This window comes from Triticum dicoccoides, chromosome 4B, assembly GCF_002162155.2.
Source record: "Triticum dicoccoides isolate Atlit2015 ecotype Zavitan chromosome 4B, WEW_v2.0, whole genome shotgun sequence".
Lineage (NCBI taxonomy): Eukaryota > Viridiplantae > Streptophyta > Magnoliopsida > Poales > Poaceae > Triticum > Triticum dicoccoides.
The window spans coordinates 27,061,345-27,080,320 of NC_041387.1; the positions used below are offsets into that span (position 1 = coordinate 27,061,345).

Below are 18,976 nucleotides of genomic sequence, written 5' to 3' on the forward strand. Positions count from 1 at the left end.
ATGCATGATACTAGCGATGATACTCCCATTACAACCAGCCTCAGTTTGCTTTCATACCGTTGCAAAACCATCTTTTAACAGCTCAATAAAGCCAGTCCCAGAAGTTATTGTTAGCAGCATTATTAGGGGGCTTGTGGTGAATATGGTTGCTTTGAATTGAAGAAACAAACAAACAATTTCACAATTTAATCCCAAAATCATGATTGACAGTTTTCTTCTTCAGACAAGAAACAAAACTGTCATCCCAGTTTATAAATTTCTTTCCCTTGGGAATGAATGAACACTAAATTAATGCTTGTCGATCACGAACTAGGAGAAAGAAAAGAACACTCTGCCTCAGGATTTTCAAGAAGAAGAGCACGCCTAGCAGAGGCTACATCACGAATCCACAAGTAAGATTGTACAGAACAATCGAAGAAAGCGCCGACTAAGTCCACATAATCTCAACTAGGGCTCATATAAAGCTGTACTACCTCTTAATTCGCCGAGTTCACACAATTTGCAGCTCGGAGTCACCATGATACTGTAGACTAAATTTCCCCAGTTTGTTAAACCAACCAACCAGACATGCACCGAGGTAGGTATGGTCTAGCACCGCTGTTACAGCTCCAAGGATGGATCCGGAGCCAACCGAAGCAAGGGGGAAAAAAACGAAGGACCTAACCTAGAAGCCGGCGGGGCCCCGGCCGGAGAAGGCGAGGGCGAAGAGGAGGACGACGAGGTAGAAGAGGATGACGACGAGCTTCATCTGGAACATGGCGAAGAAGAGCTTCACCATGAACACCAGCAGCAGCGCGTTGAACACGATCGCTATCGCCGCCTCCAGGGGCTCCATCGCTCCTCCACCGTCCGCCCCTCGCGTACCTCCCTCCGGTCCCAACCGACGCCGCCCCGGCGAGACCGACCAGACCGGTGGCTGAAAAGGCGGAGTAAAGGTGTCAGTGAGTGGCCGAGTGGGGGCTCCGGAAGGGGCGAGAAGATGCAAACCTGTGACCTACGGCTTGACGGCGACGCGTATTCTTTGGTGCGGGGATTTCGCTCTCGCCGACGCCGATCGCTCGTCGGGGGAAGGAAAGAAAGGCGAGCCCGTCCGTGTGAACCTGCGCGGCAGCTGCCGAGGTGTCCCCGCTGAATCTTCGGATGGCCGACACGGAAGGTTATAATTAAAGGTAGGTCGAGCCTACGCGTACACACAGGGACGCGGCCGAGGGATCCCCTTCCATGTCACTTGTCAGCTTCGCCACCGTCCGGCCAATTCCCGCGGTCCTGTCAGCTGGAATCGAAGGATCTGCACACTTTCCCGTAGACCCCGTGATGTCTACCAAGTATATCTGGTCATGGGCCGCGCCGGGCCTGAAAAAGCCCACGGCAGAAAACTGAGGCCCAGCCCCTCACAGGCCCTATCATTGGGCCTACTTTTCAAGCCCAAGCCCGGCCCATCTGGTAAAAAGCCCTTAGGGCTTAGGGCTGTGGGCCGGGCCTCTTCCTTAAAATGTCAATATGCCAAGCCCAAGCCCGTCCAGGCCCTATTGGTGGGCTCAAAAGTCAGGCCCAAGCCCGGCCCATGGACAAGCCCATCGGGCCTAGGCCCTAGATTTTAGGGCCGGGCCTGGGTGGGCCAACAGGGCCGGACCTAAGATGGCCAGGACTACTACCAAGTCTGTAGCGGTAACATCAGATTTCTAACCATGGCAGAACGTTTTTCTATGGCAAATTACGTTTTCCATGGCAGAACGATTTTTTACCAAGCTTGCTAAAGAAAATCGCCTTCCTCGTGACGACATAGTTTATACCGTAAAAGAAGTTTGATTTGCCATGCCACAATGTCTGGCGGTCAATTTGTGGCGAAATCCATTCGTAGAAAACAGTCTTGAAAAATCACACCGCCAAGTCATGCACTAATTTGTAGCAACTCCCCCGTGCGGCGGCGCCGCCCCGCACCGGGGAGCCCCCGCCCTCCTCCTACAGCCGCGCCTCATCTCCGCCGTCGTCGCCCGGGGCGTCATAGGGCAAAGCCCTTGTGGCGTGGCGACGGTGACGGTTTTCTCCTCGGATCTCAATCTGGTTGGGAGGCGGCGCTCCTTTCCGGCCAGATCGGCGGCGGTGGCGCATATCGGGGGCGACATGGATGTGGTGCGGCGGCGGCGGTGGAGGACGGCACCAGCAACGGCGGGTCTGGCCTTGACTCGGTCGGGCTAATTCGTTATGCTACCGATCTCAATCGCCGTCAGCGGTGCGCTGCTTCTGAACTTGATCTACAACACGAGGATGTCTGGGGCGCCAGCCCTAGGCTTGGTGGTGGTGGCCTTCTTCTTCGTCGGAGTTGGTAGGCCGGTTGGTTGTGCATGGAGTGGGGTCAGTGGGATTGCATGGTCATGTCGGCGGAGGTCGCAGTGGCCGGCGGCTTGGCCGGTCGGCGGTGGCAGAACATGGCCGGTGGCAGCTGCAATGTTCTGTCTAGATCCCGGGGCGGCGGCCCTGGCGGCCGGTGAAGCTAGGACTTCCCGTGGCGGCATGGCGTGGTGCAGTCCCTGTCCAAGGCAGATCTGTGACGGCGATCCGATCTACGGATTGGTTCGGATCAGAGACGGTGACGAGCACGCAGGATCCATCTCGGCGGCTCTCGCGGCTTGACGAGGCGGGGTTGGAGCCCTCCTCCTAGGCTCCAGTGGTGGCACACTCAGGCAGTGGCCGGTGCGCCAGGGCTCCTACGGTGGCACTGCTGTTGCGGTTGGTCGCCGGATCTAGGCAGCTAGATCTGGGGCTTTGAAGGCGGTCGAGACGATGCACGGGTTGTAGGGTGGATTACTTGGGATGGATCCGGGTGAAAACTTGGTCTCCGGTCGATGGCCGAAGCCGGTGATGACGATGTCCTTATCATGGTTTCCTTCATGAAGGCATCATCGAGGTGAAGCTCCCAGCTCCACTCAATAACTCCGGGGGAAACCCTAGATCAGCTGATCGGATGTTGGCGGCAATCATGTGTCGTTACCCCCTTGGAGGCGGCATTCTTGGAGATGCACTCGATCTCGCGGGACCAGCGGACGACTTCTTTGGTGGAGCGGTGCTTCATCCTACACATTGATGGCGACGGATCTCGAGGGCGTGATGCAGTGTAAATTCGGCATTCGATGTGCGAGAATGGACTCGCGCAGGAGGAAGACGTTGTCTGGCGTCCTTGTGGCGTCGATGGCAGAGAGACCTGGCACGGTAGATGCAACAGTACAGCTCTGAAGATGGATTGATGGCAGGTGGCTGCGGCGGCCTCATACCCGACAGGCGTCCTGGTTGAGGAATTCGCCGGACTGGTAGGTGCCCCATACCCGGCAGGCGTCCTGGTTTGGACCTCAGGTTTTAGATGTTTAGGTTTGGCTGTAAGGTTTGTTTGGTATTAGGCCCAGACTATCAGCATCCTTTCATTAACTGGATAGGAGTAGCTACAGATGTTGCCTAGACGGTGACTTTAGTCTTACTGTTGTATGACTTTGTAAGGTCTTTATGAATAATTAATAAAGTGGCCGCATGCATCGTCCACATGCAGAGGCCAGGGGTCCTCCTCCATTTTTCTTAAAAAAATCATGCACTAATTTCAAAAATGAGAGATACATAGAAGGTGTTTGGTTACAGGGTCTAGACTAGAAAAAGTCTTTTTTAGTCCTTATGTAACCAAACAGGAAGGACTTTTTTTACAGGGACTAGAAAAAAACTCTATTGAAGGATCTTTTTTCTTAGTCCCTAGCCCACCAAAAAAGTCTAGTCTCTTCCGACCAAACACCCCATACATGTCGTTTTGCATGGAAGAATGAAACTTCAATCATACTCTCTCTCTCCGTCCCAAAATAAATGTCGCTGACTTAGTAAATCACGCTGTCAAATCATGTACTAGTACTTATTTTCAGAAGCGAGGGGTTTCCCTACATAATACTACATGTTGTTTTCCATGGAAGAATGAAACTTGCTAAAATTTGTGCCAAAGTGCGGATGGAGTATTTGTTTCCTGTTTTCTGGAACCACCGCCTACGGGTTATTCTCCGGGAGACTGCCAAAGTGCTTTTGAGTGGAAAGTATAGCCCCTGACATTCCTTTTCCCTTGCGCATACCACGGAAAATAATTAGATGTTCCTATTTCTAGTGAAAAGACAGAGCCACTACCAAAAGTAATCTTATAGTATAACGAAAAGGGCATACGACCAGAGCATTATTCTGTGGCACCACGTTCTAGGAATGGTTGTATCTAGACTTATTTTAGTTATATCTAGAATTATTCTAGTTGTAGATACATCAATTTTATTCATTTCTAGGACAAGTATTTTCGGACGGAGGGAGTATAATTTTATTTCAAAAAGCACGATCCATGCCCGTTGACCCGTGATGTCTACCAAGTTTGAGGGGCGACGTCAGATTTTTTTCTTTTAACCATGACAAATCAAATGTTATGGTAAAAATAATTAGCGTGCATGGCAAATTCTGCTAGATTTTTGTCATGCTCGTTAAAGAGAAATGACCATTCTCGCAACAACATAATAATTTATATCAAAAAAATAAATTGATCGCCGTGCTAAAAAAAACTAATGTTCAATGTAGTGAAATTCATTTGTAAAACACACAGTCGTAAAAAAACCAAAGTATCAAATGACGTATTATCTCTGTTTCTAAATATGAAACGTTTTGGCAGTTCAACAGATGGTGTATTTCAGAAGTGAGAGATAGATACATATTAGTATTATTTTTCGTGGAAGAATTTTCTGTCTTCTGCAACCACCCGCCTATTTCTTTTGGAAACTGCCAAAGCACTTTTTAGTGGAAAGTAAAGCTCCTGGCATTTTCTTTCCTTACAAAAAATAAGCTCATATCATGAAAAATAACCAGATGTTCCTATTTTTAGCAAAAAGCCAGAGCCACTACCAAAAGTATATACTCCTACTTTTATAACAACGAAAAAGTGCATACGACGGGACATTGTTCTACGGCACCACGTCCAACCGATACCATACCACGTGGGCAGTCTGAATCTCAAAGTATAATGAGTCCTTTCTTTTCCTTCTCTTGCTTTACAGAGCGAGGACCTCGTCCTCGAATATGCAATTTTCTTTCAAAAAGCACGATCCACAGGTTAACCAGATAAACTTAGGGTGAAGCACACTACTAACTGGTATCAACTCAACTGACAAAAGCGCATGACAGTAGCTGTTTTGACATCTGAAAAACAGCGAAACCAGAAGTAGAGGCAAGAAACACAAGCACCAATGGTGCGCAATAAGAATCATGTCACATCCGATATTTGATCTTCAGCAAAATTGTGACACCTAGTAGTTTGGAAGCCTATGGGCTAACCTCACCAACCTAACAGTTCGCACTCAAAAGTCAAAACGAAGTACGGACAGTAATTCGGTAAGCCAAATGTGGATAAGTCAGTTAATGAGCAGATTACGGAATGGAGAAGAAGCATTATGATCACACCTGACTTGCGAGATCTATGATTTTTCAAGAGCGGAGATCTTTCTCGACTTGATGCAGCTTTTCCTCCTCTGAAAAAATGCTGACAGGGTTTACCCATTCCAACAGCAAGCCCAAATTTCCAACACACTAGGGCAGGCTTGTCACATGACGCATCTTCTGTAGTATATTTACATCCTCCAAACCATGCCAACTGGTCAGACAAATCAATGCGTAGGAGTGGAGCCCAGAAAAGATGTGCTAGCAAGCAAACACGACACTGAGAATGCTGAGTCCCGTTTTCTCTGCTGTTCATCTGAAGCCGATTCACGTCAAATCATATGAACCACAGCAGGAAAGTCCACACTCCAGGTTATCAATAGCATACAAGGAGATAATGTTCAATGTTCCAGGAGCAGGGTGAAGCATACCATGATGATAATACTACTCAAAATCATTGGCCAACTAAATACACCAGATTTTCCAAGTATACTCAGCCATTTCGCAATAAATATAGCCCGTCATTCTCCTTGGTGAACGCAGCCACGAAGCTGCTATGGAATTTGCAGCTCGATGTCTGGGCGGATATCCTTCTTCATAGTTCAGTACCAACACAAGGGGACTCAAAGTCAATTTCCTGAAGATCATTCTCCAGAAATAGTTCCATCTTGCTACCTATCTGTATGAATCTGAATAAATAAAAGGTAGTAGAAGTTCTTTTGTCACTGGTAATCTACTGACGAAACAAAGTCAAAGAGACGATTCCCACATTAGTAAATCCAAGATCTCATCGATTTCCATTGACAGTGGATGCTTTGCTTCCCAAGAAAAGAAGGCGTGATATTGACCTCTTACTTGAACCCAGCTACACCCTCCATCTTTCTTGAGTGCGGTCCCTTTCATCAGTACCCTTATCCTGGCAGCATCTTTCCACCTTCCACATGATGCATACATGTTTGAGAGTAGCACATAGCCTGCTGTATTATCCTTCTCCAACTCATGAAGTCTCTTTGCAGCCCTCTCGCCAATCTCCTCATTCTTGTAGGTGTTGCAAGCACTCAGAAGGGCAGCCCAGGAATTTGCTTCTGATTTACTTGGGGTTTTCATCAGAAGAGCTTCTGCCTCTATCAAACGACCAGCTCGAGCTAGGACATCAACCATACATGTATAGTGCTTCTCTGTAGGTGAAATACCCCATGCCTGCATTTTGTCAAAATAATGTATGGCTTGCTCCACCAAACCACTGTGGGAACAAGCAAATAGAAGAGCTAAAAATGTGTGCTCATTTGGTGTCATTCCAGTTGCCACCATATCCTCAAATAAAAGAATAGATTCCTCCGCAAAACCATTTTCAGCAAGTCCTTGAATCATGGCAGTCCAAGTGACATCATTTCTTTCAGGCATTAGATAAAACATCCTCTTGGAGCTCTGTAAATCCCCTGACTTGGCATACATGTCACTAAGTGCAGTGCCGATAAAAATGCTTTCCTCGATTCCTAGCTTGATAGTCTTAGCATGAGCCATCTTACCCGTCACTAACGAGCACAAGTTTGCACAAGCAAGAAGAACACTCGAGAATGTAATTTCCCCTGGAACCTGCCCCGAAGCCAACATGGCATTGAAAGATTTTAGCGCATCAACAAATTGTCGATTTTGCGCGTAACCAGAGATAATTGTATTCCATGAAGCTAAATTCCTTGCAGGCATCTTCTTGAAGAGATACATAGCTTCTACCATTTTCCCGTTGTAGCTATAACCTGAGACGAGAGAGTTCCAGCACACTGTGTTCTTTTGTGGGAGGGTGTCAAAAATCGTTTGCGCATCTCTACATTTCTTGCATTTGCAGTACATGTCAATCAGAGAGCTGGATACGAAGACATTGGTGCTAGAGCCCATCTTTAGGCTACGGGCATGGATCCTCGCTCCTCCTCGCAAGTCCTCAAGGCTAGCACAGGCACTGAGCACACTAGAGAAGCATGAAATGTTTGGCCTACAACCATCAGCCAGCATTTGACTATAAAGCTTCACCGCTTCTGCCGCATTGCCTCTCTGCTCATGCCTAGCAATCAAAGTACCCCAGGAGACCTCATTCCTCTCAGGCATTGCATCAAGAACCCGCCGAGCTCCATCAAGATCACCCGACTCAGAGTACACATCAAGCAATGCAGTCCACGAGACCACATCCTTCACATCCATCTCATCAAACACCTTACGGGCTGCAGCTGCATCTCCCATTCTTAGATACAGCGTGATCAAAGAATTTTGTACCTCGATGCTGCTCTCAAAGAAGTTTGATTTAATCGCCAGCCCCACGATGGACAAGGCTAGACCAAATTCACCTGCACCAACGCATGCCTTGATCATGCACAGAAAGGTGATACCATTAGGCCTCACGCTGCAGCTTAGCATTTTACGGAAGATGCCAAGAGCATTGTGGTGGAGCTCATTGCGCACAAAGCCAGAAACCGTTGCCGTGAAGAAGGCCACGGAGCCGGACGGGCACTGCTCATAAAGCTCGACAGCCTCTGCCACACGCCCGCGCTTCATCAACGCATCCACCATGGTAGTGTACGACACGACGGTCCTCTCGGGCATTCCGTCGAACAGCCTGCGAGCGGAGGCGATGTCCCCGGCCTTGACGTGCTCGGACACCATGAAGTCGTACGTGAAGGAGGAGGCGGCGTCCGCGGCAACGCAGTCGCCGAAGGCACGGTCGCGCTCCGCGGCGCGAGCAAAGGCGGCGTAGGTGGTGAGGAGGTGCGAGGCCACGGAGCGGTCGGCGGCGACGCCGGAGCGCACGGCGTGCGCGTGCAGCGAGAGGGCGAGCGGCAGGCGGTCGGAGGAGGACGAGGAGGAGGCATGCGCGGCATGGCTGGTGGCGGTGGCGGCGGCGCGGCAGAGGCGGAGGAGGGTGGCGCAGGTCTCGGCGTAGGACTTGAATGCCTTGGGCGTGGGCGCGAGCGGCGGGCCGTTGGCCAGACGGAGCTTGAAGGATTTCAGCGGGAGGGTTAGAGGGACCTGCGCCTTCTCCAGCTTCGGCCTGGAACTGGAAGCCAGCTTCGCCGTCGCCGCCGGCGGTGGCCGCCGCGGCCGATTCGTGCGAACCGCCGCTCTCATTCTCCTCCCATGGCTCGAACTAGGAAGGAAACCGTTTCGGTTGTTAATGGCGAGCCCACTGGCACAAAACTGGGCTGCTTCTAGAGCTATCTGGGCCGGATAAGCATACCGAACTACTACAGGTGGCCCAAATTAAACGGTGAACCCTAAAGCTTGAATGAACCATAGAACCCCCTTGTAAAAAAATGAACCATAGAAGTTGGCGCATTCATCCCCACCTCAATGCATCACTCAAGGAGCCAAACTAGTTGGAGAGAATTACATGAGGTGTGCTACAGCACGACGAGAAGTTGGCGCCGAAAAAGCTTGACGTTTTGAATCCCAAATTTTCCATAAGATTGAAAGGGCCATATGGAGACCAACGGAGGGAGAGTCTCACACCAAGTGTAAAGAGGGAACCGAGAATGCGAGTCGGCGCCAAACTTATGAGGCGGGCAGTGGAGGAAGATATGAGCGGCATCTCAACCAAGTTTGCACATCGAAGACAGTAACTAGACTTGTGAACTTTAAAATGTAATTTTTTTAAAAAAAAATATAAACTAATGAGTGAAATCGCATTTGGGAGCACGAAATCCACTCTCACACATTCACCTATATATCAAAAAGAAGTGAGCACATGCACAATGCTGATCTTTTTCCAAGGCAGTGAGGCACACTCCAATGAAGAAGGGAAAAATGAGGAAGCAGCCGAGAAGCATGATTCCGTATTTCGATGTAGCGATTTTGTGAGGAATAAATTCTACAGATCAGTAGTGCAAACTGCAGAACCATTTTCTATCTATCCCCGGAAACAATACTACAAACAAGGTTACATTTTCTCCATCCCGTAGGTATCTTCAGCACCGCTGGCCACCTTTTTCCTCCTCTCAGATATCATATCGGTGTATGCCTGACAAAGACACATGGTTAGTTCTAACTTAGTTCTGCGCATGAAATTTGTAACTGTGCAGTAAAAAATAGTAATACTGTGGACTGATGTTCAGAATACCTTCCGATCAAAGAATTCTACTTGAAAGAAGAAAATGTCTGATGTTAGCACTTACCACAATCAATTTGCTGGTATATTGTAGTTTGTAAGTTTTCTTTTGTGTTGTTATTTGTAAATCTCTTTGTTTTTGTGTTGTTTAATAGTAATAACATAGTTTATGCGGCAAAACAGTCAGGGGTATCTAGCACATTATCAGTTATAACTTATAACTCATAGCAACATTAGTTTATATGTAAGAATCATGTTAATAGGTTATTACTATCTTCCAGAATTAGCAGTCTGTAAAATTTCCATAATTGTGAAACAAAGTAAATTTAAGAGTGCGGGACAATAATTTCAATAAAAAGAAATAACATAAAGAAAGGGTTAGAAAAATGGTGCAGAAACCTTAGGATAGGAGTAAAGAAATATGTACCACCATGCACATATTACAAAAGAAACTCCTCCGGTAATAACAGCAGAGTGGATGAGCACCCAACTACACGCAACTGCAACGGTTCCTGTCAGTAATATTGTCCAAGGCTGACACCTACAACAGACAAAATTCAGAGGTCAATATTGGTCAAAATGAGAAGACCGAAGCATACAAAACCAGTAAAAAGATATGGTTGTAGTCACTGGTCACAGAGGTTGAGACCATAAATGTTCAAAAAGGACAACAAAACAAGAACTGGTTAAAATATACTCAAGTAATATCTGCCTTCTTAACTATCTTATATAATTCCTCAAAAATAAATTATACTAGTATATATCGCCTAGCTCCATTGCCACATAGCATTAACTTTTAGAAGAAAAAAATCGGAAAGGAGCGATCATCCCGGGCCTCTGCATCGGGTGATGCACACAGCCTTATTTATTGCAAAAAAATGTTACAGGCCGGAAAAAAGAAGTAAAAATGCTGACAAACTGCAGCAAGCACTACATGTTACATCCTTTATATGCTGAAACTTGAAAACAAGTTACTTGTTTACCAGGTAGTAAGAGAAGTGAGGCTGAATCGGTAGCATCAACCATAGATATTTTAAGGCTACATTAGGCATTGTGGTGAACCGTGAAAACCCCGATTTGGTTAAACCGCATTTGATGGTTTGCAATGAGTAAAATACAAAAGAGATCTATCGACTCTTGTGGTAAGTGGTGTTTTTCATTTGGTATTGTAGGAGTTCGTTAGATTCTAATTTGATTTGACAAGCATGACTCCTGTTCTTGCACTACTTCTGCACATCATCTTACTGAATAAGTTCAGTGCAGTCAGGTTTAATACAGTTCAGACACCGCAAACTCGGCCTAAATGGGCACACATCACTCGAGAGAAGCCATAACTTGTTTACAGCGAACAGACAGATACAATTTTGACAGTAGTCATCAGATCATTAAAGGTTAGAGCGTAGTTCGTTCCAGATTCTGGTGACCATCTAAGCTTTGCAACAGTACTGCCGTGCTCTAATCTGATCACAATACAAAATAACAATACTAACAAGAAACTAGAGGTGTTCGCCTGAATAAATACAGGTAGCAACAAATCGAACTTTTGCGCCACGGCCTTCATAAATTTCAGTTTCTAAACGGAAAGAAAGGAGGAAGGAGGCTATCTGAAGGCATACCAAGCAGGCTTGGTGTCCCAGACGGAGTCATACTCGAGGGAGAGGTAGTTGAGGTACCCGTCCATGTCGTCCACCACGCCGTCCTCCCGGAAGAACTCCGCCCCGCCGTTCTTGCCCCCCTTCTCCCCGCGGGCACGCGACACGCCGGCGAACCGCCGCCCCCCGGCCGCGGCGAGCTGGGGCCGCTGCGAGGGGGAAGCGGAGGGGGGCAGGTGAAGCGCGGCCGCGGGTCTGGGCGGGCGCGGCGAGGAGGCCAGGCCGCGGCCCGAGCAGGACCGCGGCGTGGACGGGAGCAGGCAGAGCGCGCCCATTTCTTGGCTTCCGCTCACGTACGGTGCGCCTGCGTCCTGCTTCTTCTCTTCTCCGGCTATCGGCTCAGTGGTTTTTCTCCTCCGCAATAAAAAAATTTGTTTTTCGATGGGCCCTTCACAGATCAATACTTACAAGTTGTAGAAACACGGCCTAGCCCACTGAAATTTCACCATTTTGGCCCGTAGAAGTTGTTGGCCTGCTGCAGAGAAACTGACAAGTCCTCTTGCCGTTAGTACAACCCCATTTCAAGCCCGGTCCGAACCTCGTAGAAAATACAGGGGGTCCTGTTTCTTTTTTTTTTGCCCTTGTTTTGTTTGTGATAGGTCATGCCTCATTTGAAAAATTCTGATTTTTACTTGTACTCCCTCCGTTCTTAGATATAAGTCTTTTTAGAGATTTCAATACAAATTACATACGGATGTATATAGACATATTCTAGAATGTAGATTCACTCATTTTGCTCCGCATGTAGTTTCTTATTGAAATCTCTAAAAAAAGACTTATATTTAAGAACGGAGGCAATAATTGTTATTTTGTGTCTTATTTGGTCCCATGGTTTCAAATTCGCTTCTTCCACCAAGGAAAGTCTCTCTTCCCTTGTGTCAAAGCTAGAATCACCGCTCTTGTCCAAATCCCTAACCCCAACTGTCAAACATGCGACGGAGGAGGGATGTACATGAAATAAATTCGGTGTAGGGCGGGTTGGGGGGCTCCTATTTGACCTTTTTTGTGTCAAAATAGAGCTCGTGTTGCACACGCGGGAGCCCAAATGGGTTGCCCCATTGGCGGGCACTGCGGCGAGCACACAATAGCGACTCGAAACACCGTAGCGATGCGGTTTCCTTGTATCGACTTGGTTTTCTGTAGCGACTCGAAACATTGTCACGACGTGTATTCATGCAGCAACTCAGAACATTGTACTTACGCTTTTTAAAAATTTCGTGATTTTTTTTGTAAACAGGAGCGTTTTCTAAAACTTTGAACACATTACGTAAACTGAAACATTTTTTTGATTTGAACATTTTTTGGATTCTTTCAAACAACTTTAAACATAGCAATTTATTTTAGAACAAAATTTTTGAAATTCTAAACACTTTTTGAAAGGTTATTGAAGTTCTGGATAATTTTTTGAAAAAAGGTCAATTTTGAAATTGCAAGTGCTTTTTGGAAAAGTGAGAAGAATCTTTGAAATTTCCAAACATTTTAGGAAAAGGCGAACATTTTTAAATAGATTTTTTTTATTTTTTGAAAAGAAAAATGAAAGCCCAAAAACCAGTAAATAAAACAACAGAAGAAAGGAAATTGGTTCGAAAACCTTCTAGAAGGTTGCAGAAAAATAGACGAGAACTGTACAGCAAAAACCAAAATCCTTACACTACGCTGGCTACCTGGGCCTACTCACCCAGACCGCTCGTCTGTGCACCTATTTGACACAAAAAAAAATGCGTCAAATAGGATCTGCAATCGAGTTGGGTGTGAATAATATGCGTGTCTTTGCGCTAGCCGTGTGATTGCAGCGCCATTCTGTCTAAGTTCTATCTAAACCGTAACAAAATAGGCTTTTGACCAGCTTTATATCTAAAGCAAAACACACGAATCAATACAAGATGAGGAGGAAATTCTTTACACTATCTCAAAAAGAAAATGAAGTTCATTTACAATTCCACCCTAACCATGATTGTTTTGTAGTATAATAGATGGTGCAACTGTGCATAGATAGGATCGGACTGGGCTGATAATTAAAATATCTCCGTGTCCCGCAGCAGGATCCTCAATCCTCAATCCAGCTCGGAAACACTAGTAGAAAAAGGGTCAAACGTGAAGCACATTAGTGCCGGTTTGTATTTGAGCCGGCACAAATGTATACATTAGTGCCGGTTTCAACGGCTAGCCGGGCCGCTCTCATTAGTACCGGTTCGTGGCTAACCTTTAGCACCGGTTCGTGCCACGAACCGGTACTAATGAGAGTGGTGGCAGGATGTTGTCAGTCTGGGCCCCCTCCAGCACCTTTAGTACCGGTTCTTGGCACGAACCAGTACTAAAGGTCGTCCTACATAAACCCTTCGTCCACCCGAGCTCGCTCTGTTCTTCCCCTTTCCCCTCTCCTCTCTGTTCTTCCCCTCTTCCTCTCAAACTCATCACACATTTTGCCCAAAATTTGTCAAGATTTGAAGGCCCCCATCCCTTCAAATGATCACAAAGGTTAGCAACTTTGTTCTTTCATCTCTCATTGCTAGATTAGCTCTTGCAATGCTTTATATAGTTATTAATTTGTGAGTTTACTAATTTGGGAGGAAATATATATATGTGCTAGTATTTGATTTATATGCAATTTGAGGTTAAAATAACACTTAGTTTGCATATGTAGGTGTGGTTTACTTAGTGCCTTCTAAAGCTCCGTCGTAACCACCGTCGATCGCCCGCACCGTCCTGTCGCCGGCACCACCTTGTGATGAGCCTCTTGTTCATGAAATTTTATATAAAAAATTGATGTTTGTGTGATTTGGATATATAGTTACTCGTATAATAATTATCTTACCCGTACGTTGTTTGTTATACATAGTGCCATGGTTTTGATATCCGTCCCCGTCGGCCCTCGTCCTTGTTATGATTCGGATGTGGTATATTCTCTTTTAGAACTATTTGTTGCATTTCGTGTTTATGACAAATTATGCCCATCAAGTTGACATAGATATTTTTATCTAGGAGGTATGTGAACCGAAAATTCCAACCGACCCTATTGTCGAGAGGTTAAATTTAGTTGAAAGAGAAAACGAGTACTTGAAAGAAAAATTGAAAAGAATTGAGGGGGAGAAGATGGAATTGGAGTTGTATGTTGCCGATGTCGTCGATGATCACAAGATCAAGATGGAGAAAATGCGCTTGAAGATTAGAAAGATTAGAAAATATGCCATCGATAGTGAGGCTTGGTATCATTATGCTGTTGGATCAATTGTTACCTTAGTTGCGATCTTGATCGCATTTGTTGTTGCATTTAAATGCTTTAACTAGAGAGTTATTTATTTGTTGCATTTAAGTGTTGTATGAACTTGTATTAATTTGGTCTATTCGGTGTTGTGTAATGAAGATGAGCCGGCAATGTATGTACGATGACCGATGCTCTCCCTAGTTCGTTGAGGGCGTGCATACTTTTCTGCTTGCGGCTAAGGCAAACAAGCGGGCGGATGGTTTTATGCCTTGTCCATGTGCTGGCTGTAAGAATGGTCGCAATTACTCTACGTCAAGAACCATTCATGTCCACCTGTTTGAGTCCGGTTTCATGCCCCACTATAATGTTTGGACCAAGCATGGAGAAAGAGGGGTTATGATGGAAGACAATGAAGAAGAAGAGGACGACGACAGCTATCCTAGCCATGGGTTCCCTGAATACGATGATACAACAATGGGGGAAGAAGCTGAGCCGGTAATGCGGGAAGAAGCTGAGCCGGCAATGCGGGAAGAAGCTGAAGAAGAGGCATCAGATGAGCCCGTTGATGATCTAGGTCAGGCCATTGCCGATGCAAAGAGAAACTGCGCAAGTGATTTGGAGAAGAAGAAGTTGCAGCGCATGTTAGAGGATCACAAAAAATTATTGTACCCGAATTGCGTAGGTGACAAGAAAAAGCTGGGCACCACACTGGAATTGCTGCAATGGAAGGCAGAGAATGGTGTATCTGACAAGGGATTTGGAAAGTTGCTGGTAATGATAAAGGATATGCTTCCAAAGGACAACGAATTGCCCGAGAGTACGTACGAAGCAAAGAAGGCTGTCTGCTCTCTAGGGTTAGAGGTGCAGAAGATACATGCATGCCCTAATGATTGCATCCTCTACCGCTGTGAGTACGAGGATTTGAACGCTTGCCTGGTATGTGGTGCATTGCGCTATAAAATCAGCCGCGATGAGCATGGTGATGTCGAGGGCGAGCGCCCCAGGAAGAAGATTTCTGCCAAGGTGATGTGGTATTCTCCTATGATACCACAGTTGAAACGTTTGTTCCAAAACAAAAAGCATGCCAAGGCGATGCGATGGCACAGAGAAGACCGTAAGAAAGACGGAAAGTTGAGAGTACCAGCTGACGGGTCGCAGTGGAGAAAAATCGAAAGAAAGTACGGGAAGGAGTTTGCAGATGACGCAAGGAGCGTATAGTTTGGTCTAAGCGCAGATGGCATTAATCCTTTTGGGGAGCAGAGCAGCAACCATAGCACCTGGCCTGTGACTCTATGTTTGTATAACCTTCCTCCTTGGTTGTGCATGAAGCGGAAGTTCATTATGATGCCAGTGCTCATCCAAGGCCCTAAGCAACCCGACAACGACATTGATGTGTATCTAAGGCCATTAGTTGAAGAACTCTTACAACTGTGGAATGGAACAGGTGTACGTGTGTGGGATGAGCACATGGGGGAAGAATTTGACCTAAAGGCGTTGCTGTTCATGACCATCAATGATTGGCCTGCTCTCAGTAACCTTTTAGGACAGACAAACAAGGGATACAGCGGATGCACGCACTGTTTGGATGATACCGACAGTATATATTTGAATAGTTGTAAGAAGAATGTGTACCTGGGACATCGTCGATTTCTTCCGAGCAGGCATCCCGTAAGAAAGAAAGGCAAGCATTTCAAAGGTGAGGCGGATCACCGGACGAAGCCTCGCCACCGTACTGGTGCTGATGTACATGATATGGTCAAGAATTTGAAGGTGATATTTGGAAAGGGTCCTGGCGGACAACCTGTTCCAAAGGACGCTGACGGACGCGCACCCATGTGGAAGAAGAAATCTATATTTTGGGACCTGCCATATTGGAAATACCTAAAGGTCCGCTCCACAATCGACGTGATGCACATGACAAAGAATCTTTGCGTGACCCTGCTTGGCTTCTTGGGCGTGTATGGGAAGACAAAAGATACACCTGAGGCACGGGAGGACCAGCAACGTATGCACGGAGAAGACGGCATACATCAGGGTCATGCAAGCTACGCTCTTACCAAAGAAGAGAAGGAAATCTTCTTTGAATGCCTGCTCAGTATTAAGGTACCGTCTGGCTTCTCGTCGAATATAAAGGGAATAATAAACATGGCAGAGAAAAAGTTCCAGAACCTAAAGTCCCATGACTGCAACGTGATTATGACGCAACTGCTTCCGGTTGCATTGAGGGGGCTTCTACCGAAAAACGTTCGATTAGCCATTGTGAAGCTATGTGCATTTCTCAATGCAATCTCTCAGAAGGTAATCGATCCAGAAATCATACCAAGGTTACAGAATGATTTGGTGCAATGTCTTGTCAGTTTCGAGTTGGTGTTCCCACCATCCTTCTTCAACATCATGACGCACGTCCTAGTTCACCTATGCAAAGAGATTAACATTTTGGGTCCTGTATTTCTACACAATATGTTCCCCTTTGAGAGGTTCATGAGAGTCTTAAAGAAATATGTTCATAACCGTGCTAGGCCAGAAGGAAGCATCTCCAAGGGCCATCAAAATGAGGAGGTCATTGAGTTTTGTATTGACTTTATTCCTGACCTTAAGCCGATTGGTGTTCCTGAATCGCGGCATAAGGGCAGACTGGATGGAAAAGGCACGCTAGGAGGGGAACAAATAATATGTATGGATGGACATTCTCTCACTGAAGCACACTACACAGTTCTACAGAATTCCGCCTTGATGGCTCCGTATATGGATGAACACAAGAATTTGCTACGCTCCAAACACCCGGAGCGGTCTGATGACTGGATTACACGTGAACAAACCAGGAGTTTCGCCAGCTGGTTGCAGACACGTACCATGCATGACACCTCTATTGAAGATGACCTGTACTTGCTGTCCCAGTTACCATCTTCGAATATAATGACTTTCAAAGGGTACGAGATAAATGGTAATACATTTTACACGATCGCCCAAGATAAGAAGAGCACCAACCAAAACAGTGATGTCCGCTTTGATGCAGAAACCAAGACGGGAAAGGAAACATATTATGGTTATATACAGGACATATGGGAACTTGACTATCGACGTGGTTTAAAGGTCCCTTTGTTTCGATGCAAATGGGTCAATATGACACGAGGCGGGCTAACGGAAGACCCGCAGTACGGAATGACAACAGTGGATCTCAACAATTTTGCGTATGCAGACGAACCATTCGCCCTAGCCAATGATGTGGCACATGTTTTCTATGTGAAGGACATGTCTACCAAGCCAAGAAAAAGAAAAGATAAGGAAGTGAATGCATCGTACGATGAGCCAAAGCGGCACATAGTTTTTTCTGGGAAGAGAAACATCGTGGGAGTGGATGACAAGACAGACAAGTAAGAAGATTATGAAAATTTTGATGAAATTGCTCCATTCACAGTGAATATTGACCCGAGCATCCCGTTAAATGATGAAGATTTTCCATGGTTACGGCGCAAAGGGACACACACGAAGAAAAAGTTTCACACCCAAAGATCTGGGATGTGATCGGCTTCACTAGCTATCATCACTTTCTTCTGTGTTTCGCACCGAGAGGGGAATCTCTGTAATAGTTAGGGTAGTTATGTGTTTTGGCATTTGAAACACGAAGAAATTTTATGTGCAAACAAATTCACACTAATTTCAAATAATTCAAAATTTAAACTATTCAAATTTGAAAACTACGGGCACTAACAGAAAAAATAGCAGAAAAGAAAGAAAAAATATAGCTGAAAAGAAAAAAACTATATAAAAAAACTACTCAAAAATAAATAGAAGAAAATAAATATAGCAGAAAAGAAAAAACTACTCAGAAATAAATAAAAGAAAAAATAAAGCAGAAAAGAAAAAAATTGCTATTTTTCAATCGTTTACAAAATGACCGTGAAATTGAAAATCACTACAAAATGAACTCTGAAAATGTTAAATTTTGGCAAACTAGATGAAAAACTACTCACAAATAAATAGAAGAAAATAAATATAACAGGAAAAAAAACTATACAAAAAACTACGCAAAAATAAATAGAAGAAAATAAAGCAAAAAAAAACTATAAAAAAAATTGGGGCGCTGCCCTGTGGGCCTGATAGGCCACATGTGTGTAATTACAGGCCTTAAAGGCCCAGCAAACTCACAGGGCAGCGCGCAGAGTTTAGGCCCACAAGCCTGCTAGCTATATAGAGGAGTTTGAAGTGGTAGCCGTGGCTGGGTTTATAAACCAGTGCGGCTGCCCTTCGCCCGGCGAGGTGGGACTAAACTTTGGGGTGGCAGCGCGACCCCTTTAGTACCGGGTCGTGGCACAAACCGCTACTAAAGGGAGGTCCTTTAGTACCGGTTTGTGCCACCACCCGGTACTAAAGGGGGTCGCTTCCTGCCGCTTGGCCTGGCCAAAACAGGCCTTTAGTACCGGTTGGTGGCTCCAACCGATACTAAAGGTGCCTTCTATATATACTCGACTTACGAAATTTTCATTCTTCCTCTGTTTCCGTCGTCTTCGTCGCTGCCCCCGTCCCCGTCGCTGCCGTCGTCTCCGTCGCCGCCCCGGGCCCGCCCCCGTCCCCGTCGCCGCCCTCATC

The 18,976-nt window shown here is 46.0% G+C and overlaps 2 protein-coding genes and 1 pseudogene across 4 annotated transcripts; all 3 read right to left on the bottom strand.

The window, feature by feature from the left end:
* Nucleotides 1-226: 226 nt before the first annotated feature.
* Nucleotides 227-1,145, bottom strand: LOC119294750. 2 transcript variants are annotated; one of them, XM_037573008.1, is made up of 2 exons: nt 988-1,145; nt 227-916 (listed from the first exon to the last, which is right to left on the bottom strand). In XM_037573008.1, the coding sequence occupies exon 2, from the start codon at nt 833-835 to the stop codon at nt 665-667; it is 171 nt and encodes a 56-aa protein (XP_037428905.1). In that variant the 5' UTR covers nt 836-916; nt 988-1,145; the 3' UTR covers nt 227-664. The 2 variants fall into 2 exon arrangements, with proteins under 2 accessions (XP_037428905.1, XP_037428906.1); XM_037573009.1 differs by having other exon boundaries at nt 999-1,137.
* A 4,114-nt stretch (nt 1,146-5,259) lies between these two features.
* LOC119294751 lies at nt 5,260-8,702 on the bottom strand (annotated as a pseudogene).
* Nucleotides 8,703-9,125: 423 nt separating this feature from the next.
* Nucleotides 9,126-11,512, bottom strand: LOC119294753. 2 transcript variants are annotated; one of them, XM_037573011.1, is made up of 3 exons: nt 11,203-11,512; nt 9,929-10,070; nt 9,126-9,442 (listed from the first exon to the last, which is right to left on the bottom strand). In XM_037573011.1, exons 1-3 carry the CDS (start codon nt 11,454-11,456, stop codon nt 9,362-9,364), a joined length of 477 nt encoding a protein of 158 aa, XP_037428908.1. In that variant the 5' UTR covers nt 11,457-11,512; the 3' UTR covers nt 9,126-9,361. The 2 variants fall into 2 exon arrangements, with proteins under 2 accessions (XP_037428908.1, XP_037428907.1); XM_037573010.1 differs by having other exon boundaries at nt 11,146-11,507.
* Nucleotides 11,513-18,976: the final 7,464 nt, after the last annotated feature.